Source organism: Peromyscus eremicus, chromosome 6 (assembly GCF_949786415.1).
Source record: "Peromyscus eremicus chromosome 6, PerEre_H2_v1, whole genome shotgun sequence".
Taxonomy (NCBI): Eukaryota; Metazoa; Chordata; class Mammalia; order Rodentia; family Cricetidae; genus Peromyscus; species Peromyscus eremicus.
In genome coordinates, this window is record NC_081421.1 from 61,567,472 (window position 1) to 61,592,832 (window position 25,361).

A 25,361-nucleotide genomic window follows, 5' to 3' on the forward strand; every position below is an offset into this window, starting at 1 on the left:
TTCCAGAATTTAATGGAAAGGCCTCATTGCTGAAGATATCATCTACTTGAGCTATAGGACACAGAAATCAAGCTTTATCACTTCTAGCTAGGTTCCATAGTGTTGAAAGTGTCTATGCACATTACTAGGGGAGAAAAGTCATCAACAGTCTTACCCAGCAGTGAACTCAGCAAGCTATAATAACAATGAGCTTGAAAAACACGCTGGGTTCTCTCTCTCTCTCTCTCTCTCTCTCTCTCTCTCTCTCTCTCTCTCTCTCTCTTGGTTTTTTGAGACAGGCTTTCTCTGTGTAGTTTTGGTGCCTGTCCTGGATCTCACTCTGTAGACCAGGCTGGCCTAGAACTGGCTCTGCCTCCCGAGCGCTGGGATTAAAGGCATGTGCCACCACTGCCTGGCCTTGGGTCCCAACTCTTATGGACATTACCAAGCACTTCTGGTTGGATTTAAGGCCTGTTCCCGAGACAGAGCTCATGTCTGGAAGCTTTAATTAGGTCAAGAATCCACGGTTATCTAGGGCATACACCCTAGGTGAGCAACCAATAGTATTATTCTGGTAAGTGGGTTTCTATTACTGTAATAAAGCACCACAACCAGGAGCAGCCCGTGAAGAAAGAGTTTATTTCAGCTTACAGTTCCACATTGCAGTCTATCACTGAGGAGAGTCAGGGCAGGAACTCAAACAGGGCAGGAACCTGGCCAGGAGCTGACACAGAGGTAATGGAGGAGTGCTGCTTACTTGCTTGCTCACTTGCTCAGCCTTTCTTTTCTTCCTTCCTTCCTTCTTTCTTTCTTTCTTTCTTTCTTTCTTTCTTTCTTTCTTTCTTTCTTTCTTTCTTTCTTTCTTTTTAGTTTTTCAAGATAGGGCTTCTCTGTGTAGATTTGGAGCTGTCCTGGGTCTTGCTCTGTAGACCAGGCTGGCCTCAAACTCACAGAGATCCACCTGGCTCTGCCTCCCGAGTGCTGGGATTAAAGCCACCACCCGGCTTCAGCCTGCTTTCTTATGCCACCCAGGACCACCCATCCAAAACTGTACAGCCTCCCGCTGGAATAGGTCCACTCATATCAACCATCAATCAAGAAAACACACCACAGGTTTGACCACAGGTCAGTCTGGTGGGGGTATTTTCTTACTTTGGCTTCACTCTCCTAAAATGACTCTAGCCTGTGTCAAGTTGACATTAAAAAAAAAAAATCAGCCTGGACAGAGTAAAAACTGCCTCCTGAGTTCTTACCTATGTGCCCATAGGTGAGTGAATCAACCCCCATTAGCGCTTCTTTTAGCAGCAGATGCTAATGAATACAGAGATTCACAAATGGTCAACATACTGAGAATAAGACTGCAGTGTTCTACTCTACATGTGACATCTGTAGCATACCCCACACCCCAAAGCCTCAGGGATCGTTATGGCTTAGGGATCAAGACATGTTTGAAGTTGGGGGTCCTCTGGAAGAGCAGCTAGTGCTCACAACTGCTGGGCCATCTCTCCAGCCCATGGTTCATCGGTGAGCAGCACGTATTGCTCTTCAATACGTTGAGTTCAATCCCCAACACCCACATCAGGTGGCTCACAACACCTGTCACCAGCTCCAGAGGGATCCCTTGCTTCTACAGGCAAAATACACTCACGTGCACATGCCCACCTTTCCCCCATAACTAAAAAAAAATTAAAATAAAAAAGCAAGGTTCATAACTACAGAGTCATAAGGTGTTCCTTTGGGGGAAAAAAATAAAGAAGGATTATAAGAGCCAGTGATAGACTTCTGCAGTGAGACAGTGTTTGCTGGATATGACAGGGATATTGCAAACATAGATTCACAGCATCTGTGGCGGTGTGAATAAGACCCGCACAGTATCAAAGCAGCTGGAATCTCGCTGTGGATGGAGAAGGGGCTCGTGAAGTCCCAATCTTAGCTGAGGAGCTATTGCAATTAGTGGCAAGTGGCGGAGGGAGTCAGTTTTACTCAGGAATGTGTTCTCCGAGAGACTACCCAGGTTCCAATAGATGGTCCTACCCCCCTGATCTACAGACAGCACTAAGTGGATGTGATGGGCTCAGAAACAGATCACAGGAATTTTGGAGGTAAAAGTGGCTGGGAGAAATAGGATAGGAGGGAAATGTGGGGAGATTTGATTAAAACACACTATGGGCATTATGAAATTCTCAAACGATGAAAAAGGGTACAAGTGTTTATTAGTAGGCTGTTTGAGTGTGCTATGAACACAGACAGACACCTATTTTCTCTTCAGTTGTTTTTTCCTCATAAGTTAAGAAAAGTTTCTCTAGCCAAGTGTAGTAATGCCAATCTGTAATCCCAGCACTCAAAAGCTAAGCCAGAAGGATTACCACAAGTCTAAGGCCAGCCTTGGTTACACTCTAAGCTCCAAGCTGGCTGTAGAGTGAGACATTGCCTAAAAATAAAAATTAAAACAAAACAAAACTCAGAGGACTGAGATACTGTTCAGCAGCTACAAACAATGACTGCTCTTGCAGAGGACCCAGGTTTGGTTCCCAGCATCCACAAAGAGGCTCACAGCCATCTATACCTTTAGTTCTAGGAACTAAGTGTCCTCTTTTGGCCTCCTGGGATACCAGCACATGTGGTATATATACATATATAAATGCTGGCAAACACTCAGACTCAGAAAAGAAACATAAATAAAAATTTAAAATAAAATAATTTCAGAACTTTGAGTTTCTACAAGCTCCCAGCCCAATACAGTCTTGCAGACTTATCATAAACATTCTACTCATTTTGCCTCCACCCTAAACACTATACTTTCTGCTCACATACCCTTCCCTTTGGACTAGTTCAGTGGTCCAGTGAATCTCTCTCTCTCTCTCTCTCTCTCTCTCTCTCTCTCTCTCTCTCTCTCTCTCTTTCTCTTTCTCTCTCTTTCTCCCTCCTATCTCCTTCTCCCCTCCCTTCCTCCCTCTCTCTCTGAGACAGTGTCTCACTGATCCTGTTTCAGCCTCTGGAAAACTAGTATTACAGGCATGGACCACAACATTTTATTCCACTGTTCTCTTACTGGGTCTCCATGACCCAGTAAGTCTTCCTCCCTTCCAGTTCTTCCATGCTGAAACCAGAACACATGCTCTAAAATGCTATTGTGGGAGTTGTTCCTGGAGAGACATGAACTGATGTCTTACCCCAGATAGGGCACCAGCCAACAGATCAAAGTAACAATCCCACCCAAATCCAACCTGCTGAAGCAACAAGTTTGGCTTACTTACAGGAGCGTAGGTGACCCCAAGACAGCTGTATCACTGAAAAGTCATACTCCAGCAAGATGGCCAACAGCTGTGTGGATGGAGTCTCTCCACCTTCCAGTTAACTTTCCACCTCCTGTAAAAACCACTAGCTGCAGAAACCGTTTGCAGCTGGGGCAGAATTGGGTCCACTGGGATGGAGAGGAGGTGGTGGCTGTGACCTCAGGTGAGGCCCTAGCCATCTTCCCTCTCCCGCCTCTCTCAGGGAGTGTACCCAGGCTGATCTTGTTAAGAGCCTCTGGTGGGTACTTCTGGCTGCTCTGATTAGAGTGGTAATGAGCTGTTATGCTTGAGGAAAGAATTGCACAACAGATGTATAATTCTATCAGTCGCGGCTTGTGTCCCAGGAAATGATGTCCCTGCTGACTGGCAAGCCTGTTTTCCGCTCCTCGTTCTCGACTTTGTTAATAGGGTATTTTATTGGGAAAATATTTTGTCTTTTTTCCCTCCCTCCTCTTCTTTCTCTCAATTTCATACGTGAAATACGTCCCTCAATCACAAGTCTGTGTTCTCCAGGGTGGTTTTGACCATGGGGTACAATAAGGGCTTTATTTTTCAAGGGTAAACTGTGTCAGGGTCCGAAAGGATGAAAGAGAATGCAGAGCATTTTAGTTACAATCTAACCCAATAGCTCTAAAGCATTGACCACTCCTGCATCTTGCTGCCTACCTCTTGTTCTGTAAATGGACAGCTGTGCTTTCATTTGCATGTACTCAGCCAAGCTTTTCTCATGTGGACACCCCGCTTGACTCAGTTCTTAAGCCCTGACCGAGTGTCACAACCTCTGTGATGCCCTCTTTGAACAGCCCCAAGTAGAAGTAGTCACTTCCTACATTGCGTCCCTGAAGTTCTACTTCCCTCTCTTACAACAGATTTTATGTTGTTTGATGCAATTACTAGGCTTAATCTCTTGGTATTCCAAACCATCCCTCATTCACCCAGTCACTCCCTCCATTCAACAAACCCAATGTCTGGCACTCACAGCTGCTGAAAACTGTTTTTGAAGAAACTGATTGTTAGGACAGGGGCCTGCACCTTTACACCAGCCCCTAAAGCCTGCATCACGTGACACCTTGTAGCGCTTCTCTGGGACAGAGTTAAACAGTGTGTGCTGTGAGTTGGTAGCTCTCCATGCTCTTTGTCACATATGCTGTGTTGAACCAAATCATGTGGTGAGGAACTTCTTGCCACTTCTAAAAGGTCATAAAATGTTCGACCTTCCCTTTGCTCTTGGGGTTGGCCTGAGACTCCTCATGGGGATCTTCTCAGGGAGGTACTCTGGAGGCTCCTTTGGCCTCCTCCCACCATGCCCTCTCAGTGTGACCCCCTCAATCTCACTCACAGTGGGATTCCTCTCCAAGTTTTCAAGGGAATCCCCTGCTTCCCTTTAAGGCCCCATCATGCTTAGATCTCCATATTGTATTGTCTAACGTTCTCCCTTCCACCTCAAGGACCCATCATGGCCCCAAAGTCTTCTCTTTGATAAACTTCACATCTGAAGGGAACCCTGAATTATGTGTCAGCTTCCCATCCTGAACTGACTCATGTTATAATCTTCTTTTATTATATTTAAAACAAGTAAACAAAGAAACACAGAACTAAGAATAAATCCTATAGTGATCCAAGTCTTATGCTAAGTGACCTGAGGTATCCCATCATCAGGGAAAATTTACTGTGCTAGAAAGAGTGAGGGTTGCATCTGTGCTTGAAGCTGCGTGCTCCCCTAAATTAGTCTGACAGTTCTTGAAGGGCAGGCGTGCTTAATAACAAAGGAAGACAGAGGGCTGAGGATCCTGAGGGATATGTGGCTCAGTTTGTTTCCATCATAATTTAGACCGGAAAGCCACCTGAGTTCAGCAATGGCTATCTGTCCATCACTACGGGGACCTGTGACCATCCAAGTTCCAAAGGTGGGCACAACCAGCAAAACCTAGAAGAGCAGACTGCACATTAGGCCTTCTGTTCAGCACTTGGGAAGCTGATTGAAGACAGGAAAGCCCGTCCTAACAGCAGAGATAAATATACAATCACGGACTATGGTATGGACCATCAAGGGTATATTTATATTTATTCTTTGGCCTCTAGCCCCTGTGTTCTCTAGGCACTTCATTCAGAAGTCATTCAAGTTGACATACTTGCCCCACAGACCTCACCTTTGGAGGCTCATTATGGTCTAGGCTTCTAATGGGCACCTACCTTCCCTTATGAAAGCTCACTTACACAGAGGAGGAATGGAGCAGAGGCAGGTTGAAGGAGGCTGTCAGTGCATTCAAAGCATGACAATAACAGCCTTCCCCCCAGCACCCCCTTTTTCAGGACCTTAGGCACTCTCAGTCACCTCCCTTCTTCCAGGCCTGCTGAACTCAGCATGTCTGTCTTCCACCCACCCCCACCCCCACCCCCGGGCCCACTGGCTTTGGGTCATTTGATAAGCTTCTGCTGCGCTCAGCACTTGTCTCCCTTCCTACCCCTAGCATCCAAACCCAACATTGCTGCCCAAGACCTGCATCAGACTCAGCACGCCATCTTCAGCTGCCTGGCTCATGGCTCTACTGCTCAACTTGATGCTTGGTGAGTGTCTCTGCTCCTGTTTGTCTAGACTTCGGGGCTTTCTGGAAACTTCACCAGGAGAGTAGTCTCCGATCCTGATTCAGGTACTCTGCAAGAATGGCTTTCTATATATGGTAACTTGTTCTAAAGCTTAGAAATCCCTTAAATCCATATTTGAAGTTTTGCCTTAATCGCCAGGTTTTTGTCTGTTTCCCTATATTTACACAATTTTACATTCATTTCCTCGTACACACATTTCTCTAGATGTACTCTTAATAAGGGAGATGACTGGATGTTGGCTAACAGTCAGATAGAGTAAGGGAAAAGTACAGCTGTCATGAGGCTTTTCTTGAGCAGCTCATACTTACCCCAGAGAGTATTTTCTTTCTGTAGTAAAACTCCACCCACCTCCTTTCCTCAGCTCTTTTTAAAAGTGTTTATTAGAAAAAAAAAAAAAAAGCCGCAAAATAATTGTCTTTCATTTGTCTGTTAGTCTAGTATCTTCTAAAAAGTGTTTTATATGTTTCTCTAATTTTCCCAGGATCAGTTTAGATCAGGGGTTTCTCAACCTGTGGGTCTCAATCCCTTTGGGGGTCAAACAACCCTTTCACAGGGGTCACCTAAGACCGTCAGAAAACACAGATATTTGTACTATGATTCATAACAGTAGCAAAATTACAGTTATGAAATGGCAGCAAAAACAATTTCATGGTTGGGGGTCACCACTGCATGAGGAACTGTGTTAAAGGGTCCCAGTGTTGGGAAGGCTGAGAACCACTGGTTGAGATATTGGACAATCTGGAGTTTTGGTATGCAAAGAAACATGTGTTTTAGCCATGGCTCTTAACTGAATTTATAGGTTACCATACTTCTCTAAAATTTTTCTCTCTGGTCTGTGAAGTAAAGATAATGTTACATTCCCCAGATGTTATTAAGAGGATTTTGTGGCCGGGCGGTGGTGGCACACGCCTTTAATCCCAGCACTCGGGAGGCAGAGCCAGGCGGATCTCTGTGAGTTTGAGGCCAGCCTGGACTACCAAGTGAGTCCCAGGAAAGGCGCAAAGCTACACAGAGAAACCCTGTCTCGAAAAACCAAAAAAAAAAAAAAAAAAAAAAGAGGATTTTGTGTGTTTAACAGAGGAAAACCTTGTGTTGTTGGCCAACCTTATTCTGAGACTGTTTCATTGGCCTGAAGCTGGCCCATTAGTCTAGGCTGGTTGGCCAGTAAACATGGGAGAGCCTCCCATCTCTGTCTATCCAGTGTTAGGAATACAAGTTCATGCCGTCTAGAAGCCTTTTAGTAATGTAATTAATATGTGATATCAAACGATGTTTCCTAATCTGCTACCCTAATAAGTCTCATCCATTTTTAGTATCTTGATTACTGAAAACATTACCAAAGCCCACACTGTTCTTTCAGTTTCAGACTTATAGGCACAATATAGGGTCCTGACCATATCTTAAACATCTTTACATCCCAGCAGAAACCAACAACTAGTCTTGCCTCTTGTAGATTACTTTTGAGCCCCCAAGGCTCACCTGAAGTCTCACCTCCTTCACAAAGCCCTTCAGATCTATGCCACCTGCACTTGTCTATCCCTCCTGTCAGCGGTGTTCAGAAGCTCCAAGCCATTGGCTGGCTGTACTACACTGCTCCTGTGCATCAGCTTGGCACGGTTACTTTCTGTCCACTGTCCTCCTGTTTTGTGTGGGAGTTATGCAATGCATACACATAGTATAGCTGAGCCTCAGTCTGAAAGTAGGCTCACTGTGAAGATTAAGAATAAGAGGCTCCTCCAGGTGGTGGTGGCACATTTATTCCCAGCACTCAGCAGGCAGGTCTCTGAGTTCAAGTGCAGCCTGATCTACAGAGTGAGTTCCAGGACAGCCAGGGCTACAGAGAAACCCTGTCTTAAAAGACAAACCAAAAAAAAAAAAAAAAAAAAAAAGAAAGAAAAAAAAAGAAAGAAAAGAAAGAGACAGACAGACAGACAGACAGACAAAGAGGTTCCTGGGAAGCTATTTATAGAAAGAAGTATTTCAGAATTAATCACTGAGCTATTTGTTTGAAAACTCTAGACTGGTCCAAAGATACTTGCTCTTTCGGGAAAATCCTATAATACATATGTGGTGAGCAAATTACATAATTGAAAATGCTTAGCTTCCGGGGCAACTGAGGGTTACAGGACTTCACAATGTGACAGAGCTGACAGAAGAGTCCAACCATACATAGTCCATGTAGGGGAAAAGATCGTTCATATTCCAAAGATAGCTGGAATTTGGGAACTAAGTAAAGAGCTGTTCCTGGCCTGTTGATCTAAATTAAGTCTAGATGAACCACAGTTTACAAGCTGTGAGTGACTTTTACACTGTTAAATGGTGGAAGAAAATAAAAATAAAAATATCATTTCACAATGCACAAAAAAGACCTGGAATTTAAAATGATGTCAGTATACAAAGTCTCTGGGAATCAGGCAATGCTCATTTGCATTGTGAGGGCAGAGCTGAGCAGTTGTAACTCAAAATTCTTACTATTGGCTCCATACAAAGGGAGCCTACTCCCATCTAAATGCAGTGCCAGTGAACACAGCCGGCCATGCCACTCTGCCCTGCCCATGTGATCACCGCCTTCCCCACCGGTGACGGCTCCGTGGCCTCCGGTGCTCGTTTCTGTCAACCAGAACGCTACATCAACACACTCCCACTTGAAGCAGGTACAGGTAATCACCGGAAGTAATAGTAGTAGAGACTGCCTGCCTGGTGCCTGAGGTGGAGCTGCAGTCTCAGGCAAGGGTAAGTCAGTTATTTCAATAGAATTGGCCTCTGTGGCTCCCATGCTGTCCTTTGAGTCTGGTGCCAGGAGAAGGCCATGACAGGGCTGCCCTTGGAGTCTATGTGTCTCTCATGTTCCCTTAAGAAGTTTGGGAAGGGCCTTCTAACCATGGGTGATTTGAACAAAGACTTGGAAACAAAGACTCTCTGACCTTCCTTCCTTTTGGTTTCCTCAGCCATCTCAACCATTTTCATTGGATCCTGCCTCTCGGGTAAGGACTTTTTTGTCTGTCTGGGTTTTGATTTTGTTTTGTTTTGTTTTGTTTGTTTGTGTTGTTTGTTGAGTTCTCAAGAGAGAAGCCTCTAGGCTTAAGACTGAAGAAAACCTGTAGCTTCCTGGGCTGTGAAGAGATTCAAACCAGACCAAGCAAGCGTCCTTTCTGGTGTCCATGCCAACCCATTGGCCTTGTGTGGGTGAATTTCCACCTCCAGAGTCTAGATGGGTTCAGGGTGATTTTCCTGCGAAGGGTCCTCTGTGGCCCTAGAACTTCATGCAACATCCAAACAGGATAGTCAGGTCCTCACATCAGACCCCTTTGTGGCCTTGCCCAGGAGACAGATTCCTTTTCTCCTTCCTGGTTCCCGCAGTCCAGCCCCCACTAGCTGCCTCCTCCAGGAGCATGTGTCATGGTGGGAGTGATGCAGAGAAGGGGAGACGGACGGGGGGAAGAGAAGGAACCACAGACTATGCTTTCAGTTTCTTTGACACCACCCCTCCATGCTCTCTTTTGCTCGATGGTGGAGGCTTGACCAGAGACAGCGCCATAGGTTACTATAGGGAGACCCTCTGCCACGTAGGTACAACTTGATATATTGGGGTGCTATTTCCGGTTCTCATCCAGGTACTGAGATCACTTGATTCTTTTCACTTAGCCTCCATGGCTGTCACCAACACAGGCACTACCTGCTCTCTTTGTGGTCTCCTCACACCAAGGATGTTGCACGCACACACACACACACACACACACACACACACACACACACACACTCCCTTCCTCCTTTAAAGCCTGCAGCTAGGACACTGCCAAGAATGCAGTTGGCATTCTTTACCTCTTCCCTCAAGCTGAATTTGCTCAGCTCGATTACCTCCAGTCAATTCTTTTCCACTTCTCCTCGATGAACTCTTGGTTTATATCATCTTTTCTGAAAACTGCTCTCTAGTCTTCTATTCCATAAAAATAAAGAAATAAATAAAAATTCATCAGAACAAGAATTTTACAATCCAGAATGAAATAAGTTATAGCCCATGAATGATCCTGATAGCAACTCTTTCCTGCTCTGCAAAATAATGCCAACCCAGACTCCAATCTTAGATCCAATGACCCAAAAAATTGCCTCCACATGACACTGTTGATTTATATCTGTACTCAGATTCATAAACTTGAACTCAAATGCACAACAATGGAAACAGCCTTAGTTATTTTAAAAATAGAGCATCCTTCGTTTATATTTTTTTGACAAGTCCACACATGTAAACAATGTATCTTGATAATAGTCGTTCTCAGCTTCTCCCTCCTACTCCCCCAGAAACCCTCAACACGTCCTATTTGTGCTGCCTATTGGACTGTCGGCTGATCTTGTTGGCTTGATCTTGTGCCAGTCTGATGCTCCTAACCGTAGCTGAGTTGGTGTTCAGAAGACAGCATTTCAGGGCACCCCTCCCCATCCTCTACCTCTTAACCTCTTTCTTCTCATTCTTCCACCACGTTCCCTGAGGTGCCGATACAAAGATCTTATTCAGTGGTCCCTTATCCTCAGTACTTTGGCCAGCTATGAGCCTCTTCATTAGCTGATGCCCACTGCAGAGAGAAGAGTCTCTGACCAAAATTGAAGGAAGCGCTAATATATGCGTACAAACACAAATATTTAGAAGGCAATTTGACAACATGTCCATTTAGTAAGACAATAAGTTACCCCTCCCATGACCTATGACCTCCCCTGTCATGGACTTTTGACCAGGCTTACAGTGCCAAGCATGAATTCTCTCCTGTGGAGTAGGCCTCAAATTCAGTCTGAAAGCAGTTGGTTACCCCATAACTTTCATGCCACTATATTACACCAATTGGCATATTTTCCCTGGAAAGTCAGTTTACAGGAGGCAAGGTTCACCACTAGGTATTCCACTGGTGCTTTTCTTCCGCCTGCAGCCTGCCTAGCACCTTTTGGCACTATGCAAGTGAGCAGGGAGGGAATTTTCAGGTCAGTTCCAGCTTGGTTTCTCTACAGCCCACAACAAGTGTGACGTGTCTTCAGCAATAGTCTCTTAACATCTAGTTATGGTCAGCAACCAAGAACAATGACAATAGTCTGTGTTGTTTATGGAGCGTCTGGGATTTCCTAGTTGATAACTCACAAGGAAGTATCTCAGACTGGATACTGAGATGCTCATGTCTTCTAGGGGAAGCATTATCCACCCCTGCAGGGTACCTGTGTTCAAATTCATTCTTCTTTCAAAAAAATTGTATTTTTAATTATCCTACAAAGTAGTGGGTTTCCATAATGCTTCTTCATCCATCCTGGTTACCCCACCCTGTCCTTTCCTCTGTCTTCAAGCTCCTAATGCTATTTAAACCTTTATCCTCTAGGATTATTACTCTACTTTTATTCTACCCTACTATCCCCTCACTCCTTAAGACCTCTCCCTCTTATGGACCTTTCTAGCTTTCTTCATAAACACTTCACATTAAACATACAAACCTAAACATTTTGTGCTGGAATCCAAGTAAGAGTGAGAACATGTGATGTTCATCTTTCTGGGTCTGGTTACCTCAGTATGGTGTTTTCCAGATCCATTCATTTTCCAGCAGATTTTTTTTTTCAAGTTCTTTTTTTTTTTTTTAAAGATTTATTTATTACATGTACAGGATGTATCCCTGCAGGCCAGAAGAGGGCACCAGATCTCATTACAGATGGTTGTGAGCCACCACATGGTTGCTGGGAATTGAACTCAAGACCTCTGGAAGAGCAGTCAGTGCTCTTAACCTCTGAGCCATCTCTCCAGCCCCTCCAGCAGATTTTGTAACTTCATTTTTCTCCGTTGTTCTGTTGATAGACGTCTAGGCTAATTCCATGTGACCACGTAGGCAATCATGGTGGCTTCAACTAAAGTGTCACTCTCAGGACCAGCCACAGAACGCCAGACCACATGTGGTCTTCTCTGATATAGTTGACCTTTCAGTTGACTTTGCCATTGAATGAAGATGTTATTAATTCAGCCCTCTGCTGTACTGCTCTGAGGCTACAGCAGCAGTTTGGCAAGGTAGTTCCGAGCTGTGATAAAATTTTTCAAAGGGAATAAACGCATCTTATTCCTCATTCTTTTCGGAGTTCACAAAGTGATACTGGAAGCATGGATTTTCTCAGTAGATATGTATTGTCTGATAGGCTTGTCTTTGGTTTCCCTAACTGCCTTCTCTATCCTACTTCCTAGTGGAAGGGAGAAAATGTATGGGTTTTTTTTTTTTTTTCATTCACGGAGTTTTAATAAGGAAGTACAACTAAGTCCTTGATTCCTCAGACCCTATGGAGAGGCTCCAATCCCCCTCCCCCTCATCCTCCCAGACCGCTGGTCAAACCATCGGGATTTTAAGCCTTTGAAGCTCTGACTCTCCCCTTGCTAATTTCTCCTGAGCTAGGTGTTTGGACAGGGGTGATGTTGCAGGAAACAGCAAGAGAGGGGAAGGGAAATAAGGAGAGGGGGGCAGGTAGAAGGGGCATATGGAGGGAAATGGGGCGGGGGGTGGTGGTGAGGAGAGAGTAAAGAGAAGAAAATGTATCATTACTATCTCAATCTGGCTACTGCAAGAGAAAGTCATGAAAAATAAAAGAACTGCAAAAGTATCACCCTTATACTTTGTTCTGGGCTAGGGCCCATACGAGAGCCATTACTTCTATGAGGAGAGCTTTCCTTACCTATGAAATTGAGGATAGACTCTGACTGGTCCTCTCATTCTGACCACTAGAGGGTCTAAAATCTCTGCCAAGTCTTCAGCCAACTTCTTGGTCTCAATGATCTATCTGATAAGGATATCAGTACATCTAGGTGTCTTGAAATGGCATTTCTGGGTTGTGTACAATTAAGAGCATAAACATATCCTGAAGTTCCTTTACCTCTCCTATTCTGACTCCAACTCCCCCATGCTGTCTGTCAAAAGTATATGGACCCCAAAATGACTGCATATACCCCTAAGCACACTTTGGCTTCTCTGAGGCCTCCAGCTAATGTGTCTCTTTGCAGAGTCTCCATCCAAAGTGCGGCTAGTAGGAGGTGCCCACCGCTGTGAAGGGCGAGTAGAGGTGGAACGCAATGGCCAGTGGGGGACTGTGTGTGATGATGGCTGGGACCTGAACGATGTGGCTGTGGTATGCCGGGAGCTGAATTGTGGAGCAGCCACCAAAGCCCAAAGTGGTACATCATATAAGCCACCAGCACCAGAGGAGCAAAAAGTTCTTATTCAAGACGTTAACTGCAGTGGGATGGAAGACACGTTGTCTCAATGTGAGCAAGATGATGATGTTTATAATTGCCCACATACGGAAGATGCTGGGGCACAGTGTGAGAGTAAGTATGGGAGGCTCAAGGACCATCTTCCAGTAGCCTATACCCCATGTGGCCATTCTGTTAGCCTTTATTTCCTGTCGTGGACTTTCACACAGTACTACAACCAATGACGGCAACACCATCCTTTACATTTCACACTTTCTTGGCTGTGAGACTTGGATATAATAATACCCACAATTTTTACCCATGTTGTTTCTTTCTTAGTTTCCAGCTAGATATGAGGCTCAATTTCTCTCGTTTATATACATGCAAACAAATATACACAGATCCATCAGCCACTGAACATTTGTTCAGTGTCTGTATCTGGAGCTGGGATGGAGTTATGGAAGAGCTCATGGGATTTAATATGTGCTCTTGTGAGCATTTCAAGTCTCAAGTTGTCTATCAGCTTAGTTGGGAAGACAGGAGATGCTGGTAGGAAGCCAAAGCAGTCTCAGAGACAGATGGATACAGGCATATAAATGTGCAACCAATACAGTTGCAGGAACAAATGGATACATTGTGTGTTCCTTCACTGTTCTGCATAATTAGCTTTCTAGGAATTAACAGTATGTGTGTGCTTTCTCCAAAGCCTGTGATTGGACTGCAAGGCTGACTCTATCCCCTTCTTTTTGTCTCCCCACAGGATTTATCATTAAAGAAAAGATGCTGCCCCCCCCAATGTTAAAGTCTCCAGGCTTTTTTTTTTTTTTTTTTTTTTTTTTTTTTTTTTTTTAGGAAAGTCAGGGTTTGGGAGCTTTAGTCTGGATTATTTGATTTATGCCAACATTGAGCCAAAATATTTTGACATTTCGTGTTAACATGTGTATTTATTAATACTTAAATCAACAGATTAATATTAAATCTATAGCTCTTAACTGTCTTTTGTGAGAAGCAGTAAGTTGACTATGGAAATAATTTGAAAAACTAAAATGCTACAAAAATCATTACGGTTTGTCTGGGGACCGAGAAACCACCACTTCAGTGCCTTGGCCCCCAGCCATTATGTGGTATTACCACTCTAATAGCCTTGCACTGACCACCAAGAACCGAGCCATGTATAGTGAGACTCCCTTTTCTGAGAAGACCATATGCTAGCATGGAAGAGACATGGCTTCTCCCTTTCTTTCCAGACCCAGACATCGATAGCCCCTTCATCCCAGAGAATGTGCGACTAGTAGACGGCCCGGGACGCTGCCAGGGTCGAGTGGAGGTGTTGCACCGGCTGGAGTGGAGCAGTGTGTGCAAAGCAGGATGGAATTTACGGGCTTCCAAGGTGGCGTGCAGGCAGCTGAGATGTGGGCGGGCGCTACTGACCCACACATGTTGCAACAAGAAGACTCAGGGCAAAGGGCCCATCTGGATGAGCCAGATGTCATGTGCTGGACAAGAAGCAAACCTTCGGGACTGCCCTTTTAGGTCTTTGGAGAAAAATTGTACCCATGATGAGGACGCATGGGTGGAATGCGAAGGTAACAGAATATAATGGATCCTACATCCGGAGATTAGGTTTATTCATAAATGTAGTTAAATGGAAACCCAGGCAAACAATATTTACAAAACTACTCATGCACTAAAAGGCCATTGTAAATTTATATATTTGTGTGGATTGCCAATTCTCTTAAGAATAACTTCCTTTTTAGAGGGAAACAAAAGTTGTGCACTGTGCAATCACACTATGAACTATGATGCAGAATGCCGTAAATAGGGTATACCTGCTGAGTTCTTTGGTTTGTAACAACCACTAGAAATTCCTTTATACATAGTGTGTATCTATAAATAATAGATATTTATGAATATAACATATAGAGATATTATATTTAAAAAATAAAGTGGAAACACTCTAGTTAGGGAAACAGAGTTGGAAATGGAAGGAGACTTAAGGAAGGAGAGACTGTCCCCAAAACACAGTAAGTCTCAGACTTACTGGTGGGGCTTTGGTGACCACGCACGTAATCTTATTTTCTCTTTTCATCTCTTACGTCACCACCTTCCCCCTTCCCCCTGCAGATCCCTTTGAGCTGAGGCTGGTAGGAGGAGACAACCCCTGCTCTGGGAGGTTGGAGGTGCTACACCAGGGTACATGGGGCTCTGTCTGTGGTGATGGCTGGGGAGAGAAGGAGGACCAAGTGGTATGCAAGCAGCTGGGCTGTGGGAAGCCCCTCGTTCCATCCTTCAAAGCCCGAAAAAGCTACGGACCTGGGGCAGGCCGTATCTGGCTGGATGATGTCGTTTGCTCAGGGGAGGAGCAGTCCCTGGAGTCCTGCCGGCACAGGTTCTGGGGGTATCATGACTGTACCCACGAGGAAGATGTGGCGGTGATCTGCTCAGGTAAGTCCTACTGACCTACTAAGGTTGCACTTCCAAGGGACGAAGGCGGTAGGGAGGCAGACGCCCTCTAGTGGTCAGAGTAATTCCACCAGGGCTGAGAGCCACAGTGGTCATTAACCTGCTCTACAGAAGTCTGCATGGTTAGGATCCAGGCTCCTAGCAGCAGTTCTGTTTTTCTTTGGAGTGGGGAAGAGGTTAGTGATGGGCAAGGATAGGTATTTTTAAAATACAATTATTGAACATAAGAATAATAGGAGTTGATCAATGTCCTTATATTAAACATGAGAAAAAGTAAGTCAAAGAAAACAGTTTGCCAAACTATGCAAACGACTTTTAAACCATACAACAAAACTAAATAGATTAGTCTTTGCTTTCTACCCCAGGTTAGTTCTCTGAGGTGACCCCAACCTTCAAGCCCTAAATTTGAGCTAACTGTAGAAGGGCAGCTTGACCTCAGTCTGCCATGCTTCCTAAACCTTATTTCCAGTGCGTGTGTGTGTGTGTGTGTGTGTGTGTGTGTGTGTGTGTGTGTGTGTGCGTGGAGAGCTGGGTGGCTGGCAGGGAGCTCTTTTGAGAATGCCTATGAGCATCTTGCCAGAGAGTACAGGATCCTGGCCCTGAACCACTGGCCTCCTCGAAGGAGGGAAGGAAGGAGAGGAAGTTCAAGTGTAACCCCTGTCTCTAGCTAAAGGGCTGCAGCCCAGCTGTGGAATTACGGTGGGGAGGTGGCTGTGCTGAGCTCTTTGTTTTAAGTAACTAACTCTAAAGTGAACTGAGAACTGATTTTAACCAAAAAGAAAAAATTTGGGGGAACAGTTAATGCCCAGAAAACATTGAACTGCGTACTCTCCAAAAACTGTTTCACCCTGAAATTCAGACAAAAAGACTCTTGTCCCATTTACCTCAAAGATTTTGTGAGTGTGTAAGGATAAGGCATGAACACAGTCAACCATCTTTCCCCCTACATTCTGCGTCTGTGGATTCAGAAATACTGGAGAAACAAAGCTGCACCTGTCCTGAGCACACAGACTTACCTTATCACTATTCCCTTGATACTGTAGCAGGGCAGCTCTTCACACAGTGGTGCTGCACTCGGTGTTGGAAGCAATCTCAAAATGACTTAAAGCACACAGAAGGAGGTGCTTAGGTTCTTTGCAAATTTTTGTATACTTCATGGGAGACTATCACACTCGTGGATTTTGGCATCCTTGGGGAGGCTGGCATGAACTGTCTGTCAATGCAGAAGAAGGCCTGTACTGTTTGTGACTCACAGAGGATGTAACTGTTGTACCTTTGGAGTACAGCTCCAGACTTTTACCTCTCTCATATGGTGGGCTCCGCATGTGGATTAGCTCTATCCTGTTCTAACCTTCCATCTACTCCCTTGGCCAGTTTAGCTTGAGGGGAACGAACCTTTCCAGACCTGATCCCACCCTCACTGCCTTTTTCTCTTTTTTTCACAGAAAGTATCCCGAACTTTGATGGGTAACCTGGATCCCTGCCTGACCTGGATCCCTGCTGCTTGCTCAGTTAGGCCCTGATTGTCCAAGTGGTTATAACCGGCCACAGACTTAGCCACCTCCGCTGAGCCTCTTAGGAGAGTGAACAATGTGCTCAGCTCTTGATCTCAGGGATCCCCTCTCCCATAATCACCTCAAGAGATGAGCCGCTGAGCTCCCTTGCTGAAGAAGTGCTTCTGGTTGCCCTGTGCTCACTGTTGACCCCTTAGTATTGGTTCCAGTCTTTACTTTCTCTTTCTAGCCTAACCTGCAACTCTCGGGCCTGACGTGGGATCAGTTGTACAGGCCATGACTAAGGCCCAGTCTATCTGTAAACAACACTTAGGATATGATAACAAAAGGAGAACATGAAAAGGAATGTGGGTAGACAGTATTTTGGAGGTAGGGGAGAAAATAGACTTCTTCGAATGCTTTTTAAATTTTATAACAAGAGAAATGACCATAATAATAATGCTTCACTACCCTGCCATCTCTCAGAGAAAGTAGCAGAGTGGTTTCCTGTAGGCCTCAAATGTTACTCCTTGAGTTCTAAATGTCTACCCAAACCCCATATGTTTGAAGTCTGCTGTCTGATACAACAGTATTCTGACATGGGGCCTTTGGGATCTAACCGCATCACGTGGTCTGATCCCTCAGCCCTTAATGTGCAGATTACTCACTGGTGAATCCACTGGGAGGTGGTAGAAACTTCAGGGGTTGGGACCTAGTTAGAAGAAGGAGGTCATTGGGGTGTGCCTTTAGAAGGAGATATTTTGTTCACAGCTTGATCCCCTGCCCATGTTCAAGGGTTGGTTCTATGTCTTAGCTATTGTGAATCATGCTGCAATAAAGATGAGTGTGTACGTATTTCTTGATATGCTGGTTTTGTTTTCTTGGATTTATGCCCCAAAGTCAGTTGCATTTTTATACTCACATGGCCATCTCATACTCATGGAGAGATCATCACAAATGCTTTGAACAGTACACTCCTGCCCTCCTGGGCCTTGTTGGTAGCTCCAGCTGTTCTGTGTTAATTAGCACTTTCCAGGGATCGGTTCTCCAGGTAAGTGGATTTCTACCAAGTTATTCTGGACCTGGGAATGGACACTTTTCACATATGACAGAGACCAGAAAATCAGAAGAAACCCTTCCATGGGGACACACAGGTAATAGCACAACACATGCATAGACAGAACCACACATGAGGCCAGATCCTGGGATCCAGTGGCACTCCCGACTTCATGTCACAAACTGATGTGTAATCATAGCAATTTTTAAAACTGAGTTATCTGGTATTGGTTTTAGTGCTTCTAAGCAAGAACCCCAACTTATCAATGAAGTGATGTTCTGCCCACACTGGCTGAGGCTGACCAGATTAGCCAGTTGTTAGCAATGCAGATATCGCCATTGCATTTATACAACTCACAGATACAATAACAGGAGGACAAGGGCCTAGAACAGGAGTACCACTCCAAGGTATTGACCATGGGTGCCCTGGTTTGCCTGTTGAATGCTTAAAATTTAACATTCACAGATAAGAGAAAACATAACACTATTTGCTTTGGGGGGCGGGGTTGGGTTACTTTACTCAGGATGGTTTTGCCAGCTCCATCCATATTCTGTTAATCTTATAATTTGTTTTTTAATAGCTGAATAATATTCCATTGTGTATTTGTACCAGTTTCATTATTCATCAGTTGATGAGTGTCTACACTCTTAACAGTTTCTGGCTATTTTGAGTACAGCAGCAGTGAACATGGTCATCAAGTATCTCTCTAGAAGGATGTAGAGTCCTTTGGGTGTATAACCAAGAGTAGTGTAGCCGAGTCTTCAGGTAGATCTATTCCCTATTTCCTGAGGCACCGCCACACTCATCTCCATAGTGACTGTACAAGTTTGCACTCCCACCAGCAAGGGATAAGTGTTCTCTTTTCCCCATATCCTTCCAGCATGGGCTGTCATTTGTTTTATTGATCTTAGCCATTCCAGTTGGCATAAGATGAAATTTCAAAGTAGTTTGGATTTGCATTTCCCTGATGACTAAGGATGTTGACCATTTCTTTAAGTGTCTCTCAGCCATTTGTGTTTCATCCTTTGAGAACTCGCTGCTTAGTTCTGTGCTCCGTTTTTTAATTGGGTTGTTTGATTTCTTTATGGTCAGTATTTTTAGTTCCTTATACATTTCAGATACTAACCCTCTATTGGATGTCTAGTTGGTGAAGATCTTTTCTCATCCTGTGGCCTGCAGCTTTGTCTGAATGATAGTGTCCTTTGCCATAAAAAAAAAGTTCTTTAACTTCATGAGGTCCCATTTATTGATTGTTGATCTCAGTGCCTGTGCTATTGGTGTCCTGTTCAGAGGCTCTTTCCCTGTGCTAACGTGTTCAAGCTTATTCCACACTTTTCTTTCTTATCAGATTCAGGGTATCTGGCTTTGTGTTGAGGTCTGTCTTGGTTAGGATTTCTATTGCTGTGAAGAGACACCATGACCACGGCAACTCTTATAAGGAAAACATTTAATTGGGGTGGATCGCTTACAGTTTCAGAGGTTCAGACCATTATCATCATGGTGGTGAGCATGGTGGCATGCAGGCAGATGAAGTGATGGCTACATATTGAAATGTTGACCACAGGAACTTGACTGAGACACTGGGTGCTTTCCTGAGCATAGGAGACCTCAAAGCCCACCCCCACCATGACACACTTCCTCCAACATAACCATACCCATTCCAACAAAGCCACACTTCCTAATAGGGCCACTCCCTGTGAGATTATGGGGCCAATTATATTCAAACTGCCACAAAGTCCTTGGCCTATTACAGTTGAATTTTGTGTGAGATGATGTTTGACCTGCACCATTTGTTGAAGATGCTGTCTTTTCTCTAGTGTGTATTTTTTGGTTTCTTTGGCAAAAGTCAGATGCCCACATGTGTGCGGACTTAAGTTTTCATCTTAGATTCAATTCCATTGATCATTACATCTGTTTTTATGCAGCTACCATGCTGTTTTTATTACTATAGCTCTGTAATACACTTTGAAATCTGGGATGGTGTGTAGCATACATCTTAAATGGTCTTGCTAATAAAACAAACCTGGAGCCAGGTATTGGGGTGAACTCTGGAAGATCAGAGAAGCAGAACAAGCCACAGCCACCTCACCTTGCCAATTCCTCAGCTGATCCTGTTTCCTCAGACTGGAAGCCTCTGAGTCTTTATCCAAATGGATCTCAGCTGAACTGCTGCTTGAAAGCCTGAAAGCTTAACCAACATCTAGTTCCTCATCCTCACGCCTTAAATACCTTTCTGCTTTTTGCCATCAGTTCCTGGTATAAAAGGTATGAGTCACCATGCCTAGCTGTTTCCAGTGTGGCCTTGAACTCACAGAGATCCAGGCAGATCTCTGCCTCTGGAATGCTAGGATTAAAGACGTGTTTGTCATCATTTTTCTGGCCTCTGTATCTAGTGGCTGTTCTGTTCTCTGACCCCAGATAAGTTTATTAGGGTGCACAATATTTTGGGGAACACAATACCACCACAATGGTGATAATTTTTTTCAGAATTTCCTATGTGAATACCATACTCATGTCATTTCCACCCCTCCTTCTACCTCCTCCAACTCCTCCTATTCCTCCCCCAACTAACTCCCTCTCAAACTCATGACCTCTTCTTTACTTGTAATATATATTACAATTAATACATATAGTATATAACATATTTATATTATATTAATATTAAATTGATCAACAAAATGTATTTCTATCATATTAAATATATTTATATTTAATTGTAATACATATTACAATGAATATATATATATAACTGAGTCTATTTGGTGTCACTGAAATATATACTCATGTTTAGCACTGATCCCTTGTGTCTTAATTAGGGTTTCTATTGATGTGATAAGACACTATAACCAAAAGCAACTTAGGGAGGAAAGAATCTATTTCATCTTACAGATTCTAGTCTATCATCCAGGTAGGTCATGGCAGGAACTCAAGGCAGGAACTGATGCAGAGGCCTTGGAGGAGTGCTGCTTACTGACTTGCTCCTCAGGGCTTGCTCAGCCTGCTTTCTTATACATCCAAGGGCCACCTGCCCTGGGTTAGCAGTACCTGCTTTGAGATAGATCCACCCAGGTCAATCACTAACTAAGAAAATGCCAAACAGACTTGCCTACAGGCCAGTCTTGAGAGGCATTTTCACAATTGTGGTTCTCTCAGATAACTCTAGCTTGTCTCAAGTGATCAGAAACTAGCCTGTCAGGGAGCTCGTCCCTGGCAAAAGATGATTCTCCCTTGTTCCGCAGCAGTTTATGCCCTGTACCTCTTCATGAATCATGCAGATCCCTTTCTCAGTTTCTCCTTGGTCAAGTACTTTAAAGTATAAATCTTCACCATTCTCACTTAGGTTTAACATGCCCTTATAGTGGTGCCTTTATTCCCTTCCCGTTTGCAGCTACATCCCACAGCAGAGACTTTTTGCTAGCTTCCTCTGTCCTAGTATCTTGTTACTAGAAACATGGACTTAGTCACCCACACAGGCTGCCTATGGCTTTTTTGTTCATTTGTTTTGTTTTACTGTAAGATTAATTTCTGGTTTGAGTAGTAGTAGTCAGGAAGACGAAGGCTGCTCCTCTGTAACTTGTAAGCCTTATTCTGTCTAAGGTTGTTTGAAATGGACTGTCCTATTTTTTTCTCTACATTGGAAGTCTTAGCTAGTGCAATGAGGCAAGGAAAGGAAATAACACGTATACAAACTGGAAAAGAATTAGAATGTTTTTATTCACAGATATGACCAAATGTAAAAAAAAAAAATGGGCTCTATCAAAAACCTACTCTAAGTAGCAATATTTCCATATACAAAATTAATTGTATTTATATGCAAAGCAACAATTAAAGCTAGAATATTTATAATATTGCTGTTTGTAATATAACCAAATATGGAGGGCCTAAGGACATATTTAACAAAAATGTAAACCAACTACACACTGAGACTACATAACATTGAGGGAAGATATTAAAGGACTCCCAAAGTCATGAGACTATGTTGCTAATTATATACCAATTTTTCTTGCCTGAAGGAAAGGATTTCCCAGGCATAGCAAAAATGACATAAACAATGAAATAAAAATTTGTAATCTTGACCACCAGAATCAGAACTTTATCTTTGAGCTGCACTGATGGAAACATGAGAAGTCAATTCATAAACTGGTCTAAAGTGCCAACCCTCTATAGTTCTTGGACTATATCTCATCTTAGTAATAGGATTAATAGCTCTGGTTATAAATAGGAAAATGATATAAAGAAACCCTGGAAGACAGACGTGTGAAAGTTTTACAGACACGTGACAAGCATTCAGCCAGCTTTCTCAGACATCAGAGCAAAGAGAAGGAAGCCGGTGTGTCTGAATGGCTGAACAGTACAGGGGCCTGAGACCTAACAGCTGGCAAGAGAACAAAATCACTTGTGGAAATAACTTGGCAGTCTCTTTAAAAGTTAAATAGCTCCAGATTCAACAATTCCATTCAAATATGTATACATGAGTGTTTACAGCAATTTTGTTCATAACGTATGAATGATTCTTAGAAATATTAGGCTAAGAAAAATAATTTAGAAATAATAAATATATATTTTCATTTCTTAGGAAGCCATAGAGACTAATCAAATCTATAGTAACAGAATGCAGATTAACAGTTACACAGGCTTGGGGTGCCTGAGAAGGGATAGGCAGGCAGGCAGGCAGGCGCGCGCACACACACACACACGCACGCACGCACGCACGCACGCACGCACATGTGCCTCACTGACAACCTGGGAGAAATGAGGCACTGGACTCCAAGACACTGAAACTCCTATAGGATTTTAATATCAGGAAAAGCGAAAGGCTGAATGAAACCTGGAACCAGCCAAGCAGGGAGCTTGTCTCCTGGAAAGAGAGTCCACACGGTACTAACCGTGTGTCAGTCCACCTTACAGGATGAGACTCAAGCCCAGACAAGGATGGGTCAGTGGTGGGAGGGACCACACCTTGACCAGGACCACTTAGATGTGCACATCACTGACTCTCTATTTAATAAACTTCAATCTCATTTTGAGACCCTAAAGATGGGCTAGGGAGGTCACTGTATCTCTTGTCCCTCCTAATATGGCCACACTGAATAAAAACCCTTTTTCTGTTTGTTTAGTATCTATTTGGCTGTGTTAAATGATTTATTGAGGGTGAGTGGCTGCAGCTGACTAGTATTTTCTAAGCAGGAATGGACCAAACAAAGCAAGCCCCTGTTCCAGACCCCTGAGAGACAATGGAATAGGGACTCTCTGACTGAGCCTGTCTTGTAGGTCTGGAGAGGAAGGAAAGAGCTCCCACCTCAAAGGAATAGAGACATGGTTTATTCTGTAGTAAACATGAGTGATCATGGCCCAGGAACACAGATGCAGGGTTTTTCCCCAAATACCACGTTCCAAAGAAGTAACAATTTCATTAACTTTTTATAGTAACGGGACAAAGAAAGTCATAAAGTAACACACTTTTCAAATTAAAATAATGTACATGTTCATATATTTATTCATATATTCACATATGAATTTAATATATATTCTCATATATTTGTTTTCAAAATAAAATAATGTACATGTTCAAATACATAAGTACATCAAGTAGATGGGTTATAGCAGAGCAGGGAGGCCTGACAGAATTATTAGGTGTTTGGTTGGTAGAAACTAGGGGTCTATTCATACATTCCCAAAGGGTTTACATAATGGTGACAAGAGTCAGTCCATTAGAGAAGAGAGCAATAGGTGGTTATTAATGGAGACAAAGATGGACAAGACATTTTGGCCCTGGACTTGGCAACATCCCAACCTTCCCACATCACTGAAGTTCTAGTCAGTCAATCAGCCTCTGCGGACACAGCGTCTTTCCAGAATTTCTCATTCACAAGCTACAGATGGTGACCCTGGGGCTCAGACTGTGACCCCTGGGTATAGACTGTGACCTCATGTCTAGTAATACACACACACACACACACACAGTATTTTATAACCATTACTACGGTTGTATTTATATCAGTTTACCTTTGTCAAAAGTCATTACGCTATATACTTATAATGAATTCATTTTAGTTTATGCTAACTGTACTCCAATGGGCAGATTTATTTCAATGCCTTTAAATCTATGAGGCAGTGTGAAAATATATTTTAATCTGAAGAAATCCAAGGGCGCTGGTTCAGGACACACAGGAAAAGAGATGTGAAACAGTGTTGCGAAGCCCCTCACTCCTGGACCTCCGACTTCTGCGTTTCAAGGGCTGGTGGCTTTTGTGTTGGTCCTTAAAGTTTAAATCTGGCAGACATCTTCACCTGGGTTTCCCAAGCCATGATCACAGTTGCCGGCCCAACCGTCTGGGGTCAGCGATCTCCCTGAACATGTAGCTGGGTTGCCAGTGCTAGTCCCTTTTTCCTGACATTGAGTGCCTCAGCCTCCACTCACTTCCCTTCCCAGCCTCCACTCACTTCCCTTCCCAGTCCTTCTCTCTGGACTTGCGTGATTCCCCAGACTTAGATGGACTTTTCAATCTTCCCTAACAACTCAGCCTCCGTGGACTGCCTGGCTAGCCTTAATCTTAGATGATAAAAGATCCAAGGAAGGTTGAAACATCATATAGTTTATTCCCCTTTTAATCCATCATGTGAATCACATACAAGCTTCAGGTAACAAAGACATGGTGGCACAGATGCTAAGGAAAGCAGTGGGAGGGATTGCACACCCTGACTGGGACAGAAATACCAGATTAGTGATGATGGTGAACTTCTTCCAGTACACAAAGACTAGCTGGTGCACACTCACTTCTGTATTTTACTTCAAACATCTCCCGGTCTATAACTTCCTATAACTTTTTAAAAAGTGCTTCATGTTCACTTATCGGGACACTGGAAATCTGAAAATGGGAGAAAGATCTGTATGAACAGCTGGACCATATGTCAACCAGCATATGGAACAAGTGCAAACACTGACCCTAACCTGTGAACAGTCCCCTCAGTCCCTGAATCAGACACAGTTGGGGCGAGTCCGCAGTGAAAGCGTCACGGAAAGAAGGGTGTATTTGACCAGTCACTTAAGTAGACAGCCTTACCAAAGATGACAGACAATGTGCCGTGTGAAACTCAGCAAGTGAGTTAAAGCTCATGAGACTCATCAAAGCCAGAGCCATCTCCTGGAAACCCCCAAACACGAATTCTGAAAAAAAAAACCAAACAAACAAAAAAAAAAAAACCGAGAAAGCCCATACCAAACCATACGAAGGAGCAACTTCATTTTTTTCCACTTTCATGGAGGA

The 25,361-nt window shown here is 43.7% G+C and overlaps 1 protein-coding gene across 1 annotated transcript; it reads left to right on the forward strand.

The window, feature by feature from the left end:
- The first annotated feature begins 5,724 nt into the window (after positions 1–5,724).
- On the forward strand, positions 5,725–17,891 carry Cd5l (CD5 molecule like). Its single transcript, XM_059264771.1, has 6 exons — positions 5,725–5,843; positions 8,831–8,866; positions 12,892–13,215; positions 14,328–14,666; positions 15,205–15,525; positions 16,989–17,891. Exons 1-6 carry the CDS (start codon positions 5,816–5,818, stop codon positions 17,012–17,014), a joined length of 1,074 nt encoding a protein of 357 aa, XP_059120754.1. The 5' UTR covers positions 5,725–5,815; the 3' UTR covers positions 17,015–17,891.
- The last annotated feature ends 7,470 nt before the right edge of the window (positions 17,892–25,361 follow it).

What these genes read in the sequence shown, in the direction of transcription:
- Cd5l (XM_059264771.1), top strand. Translation starts at nt 5,816, where the DNA reads ATGGCTCTACTGCTCAACTTGATGCTTG. An exon ending in ACTGCTCAACTTGATGCTTG is followed by an intron (nt 5,844 to 8,830) that starts GTGAGTGTCTCT and finishes TGGTTTCCTCAG; the next exon opens with CCATCTCAACCATTTTCATT. An exon ending in CATTGGATCCTGCCTCTCGG is followed by an intron (nt 8,867 to 12,891) that starts GTAAGGACTTTT and finishes GTCTCTTTGCAG; the next exon opens with AGTCTCCATCCAAAGTGCGG.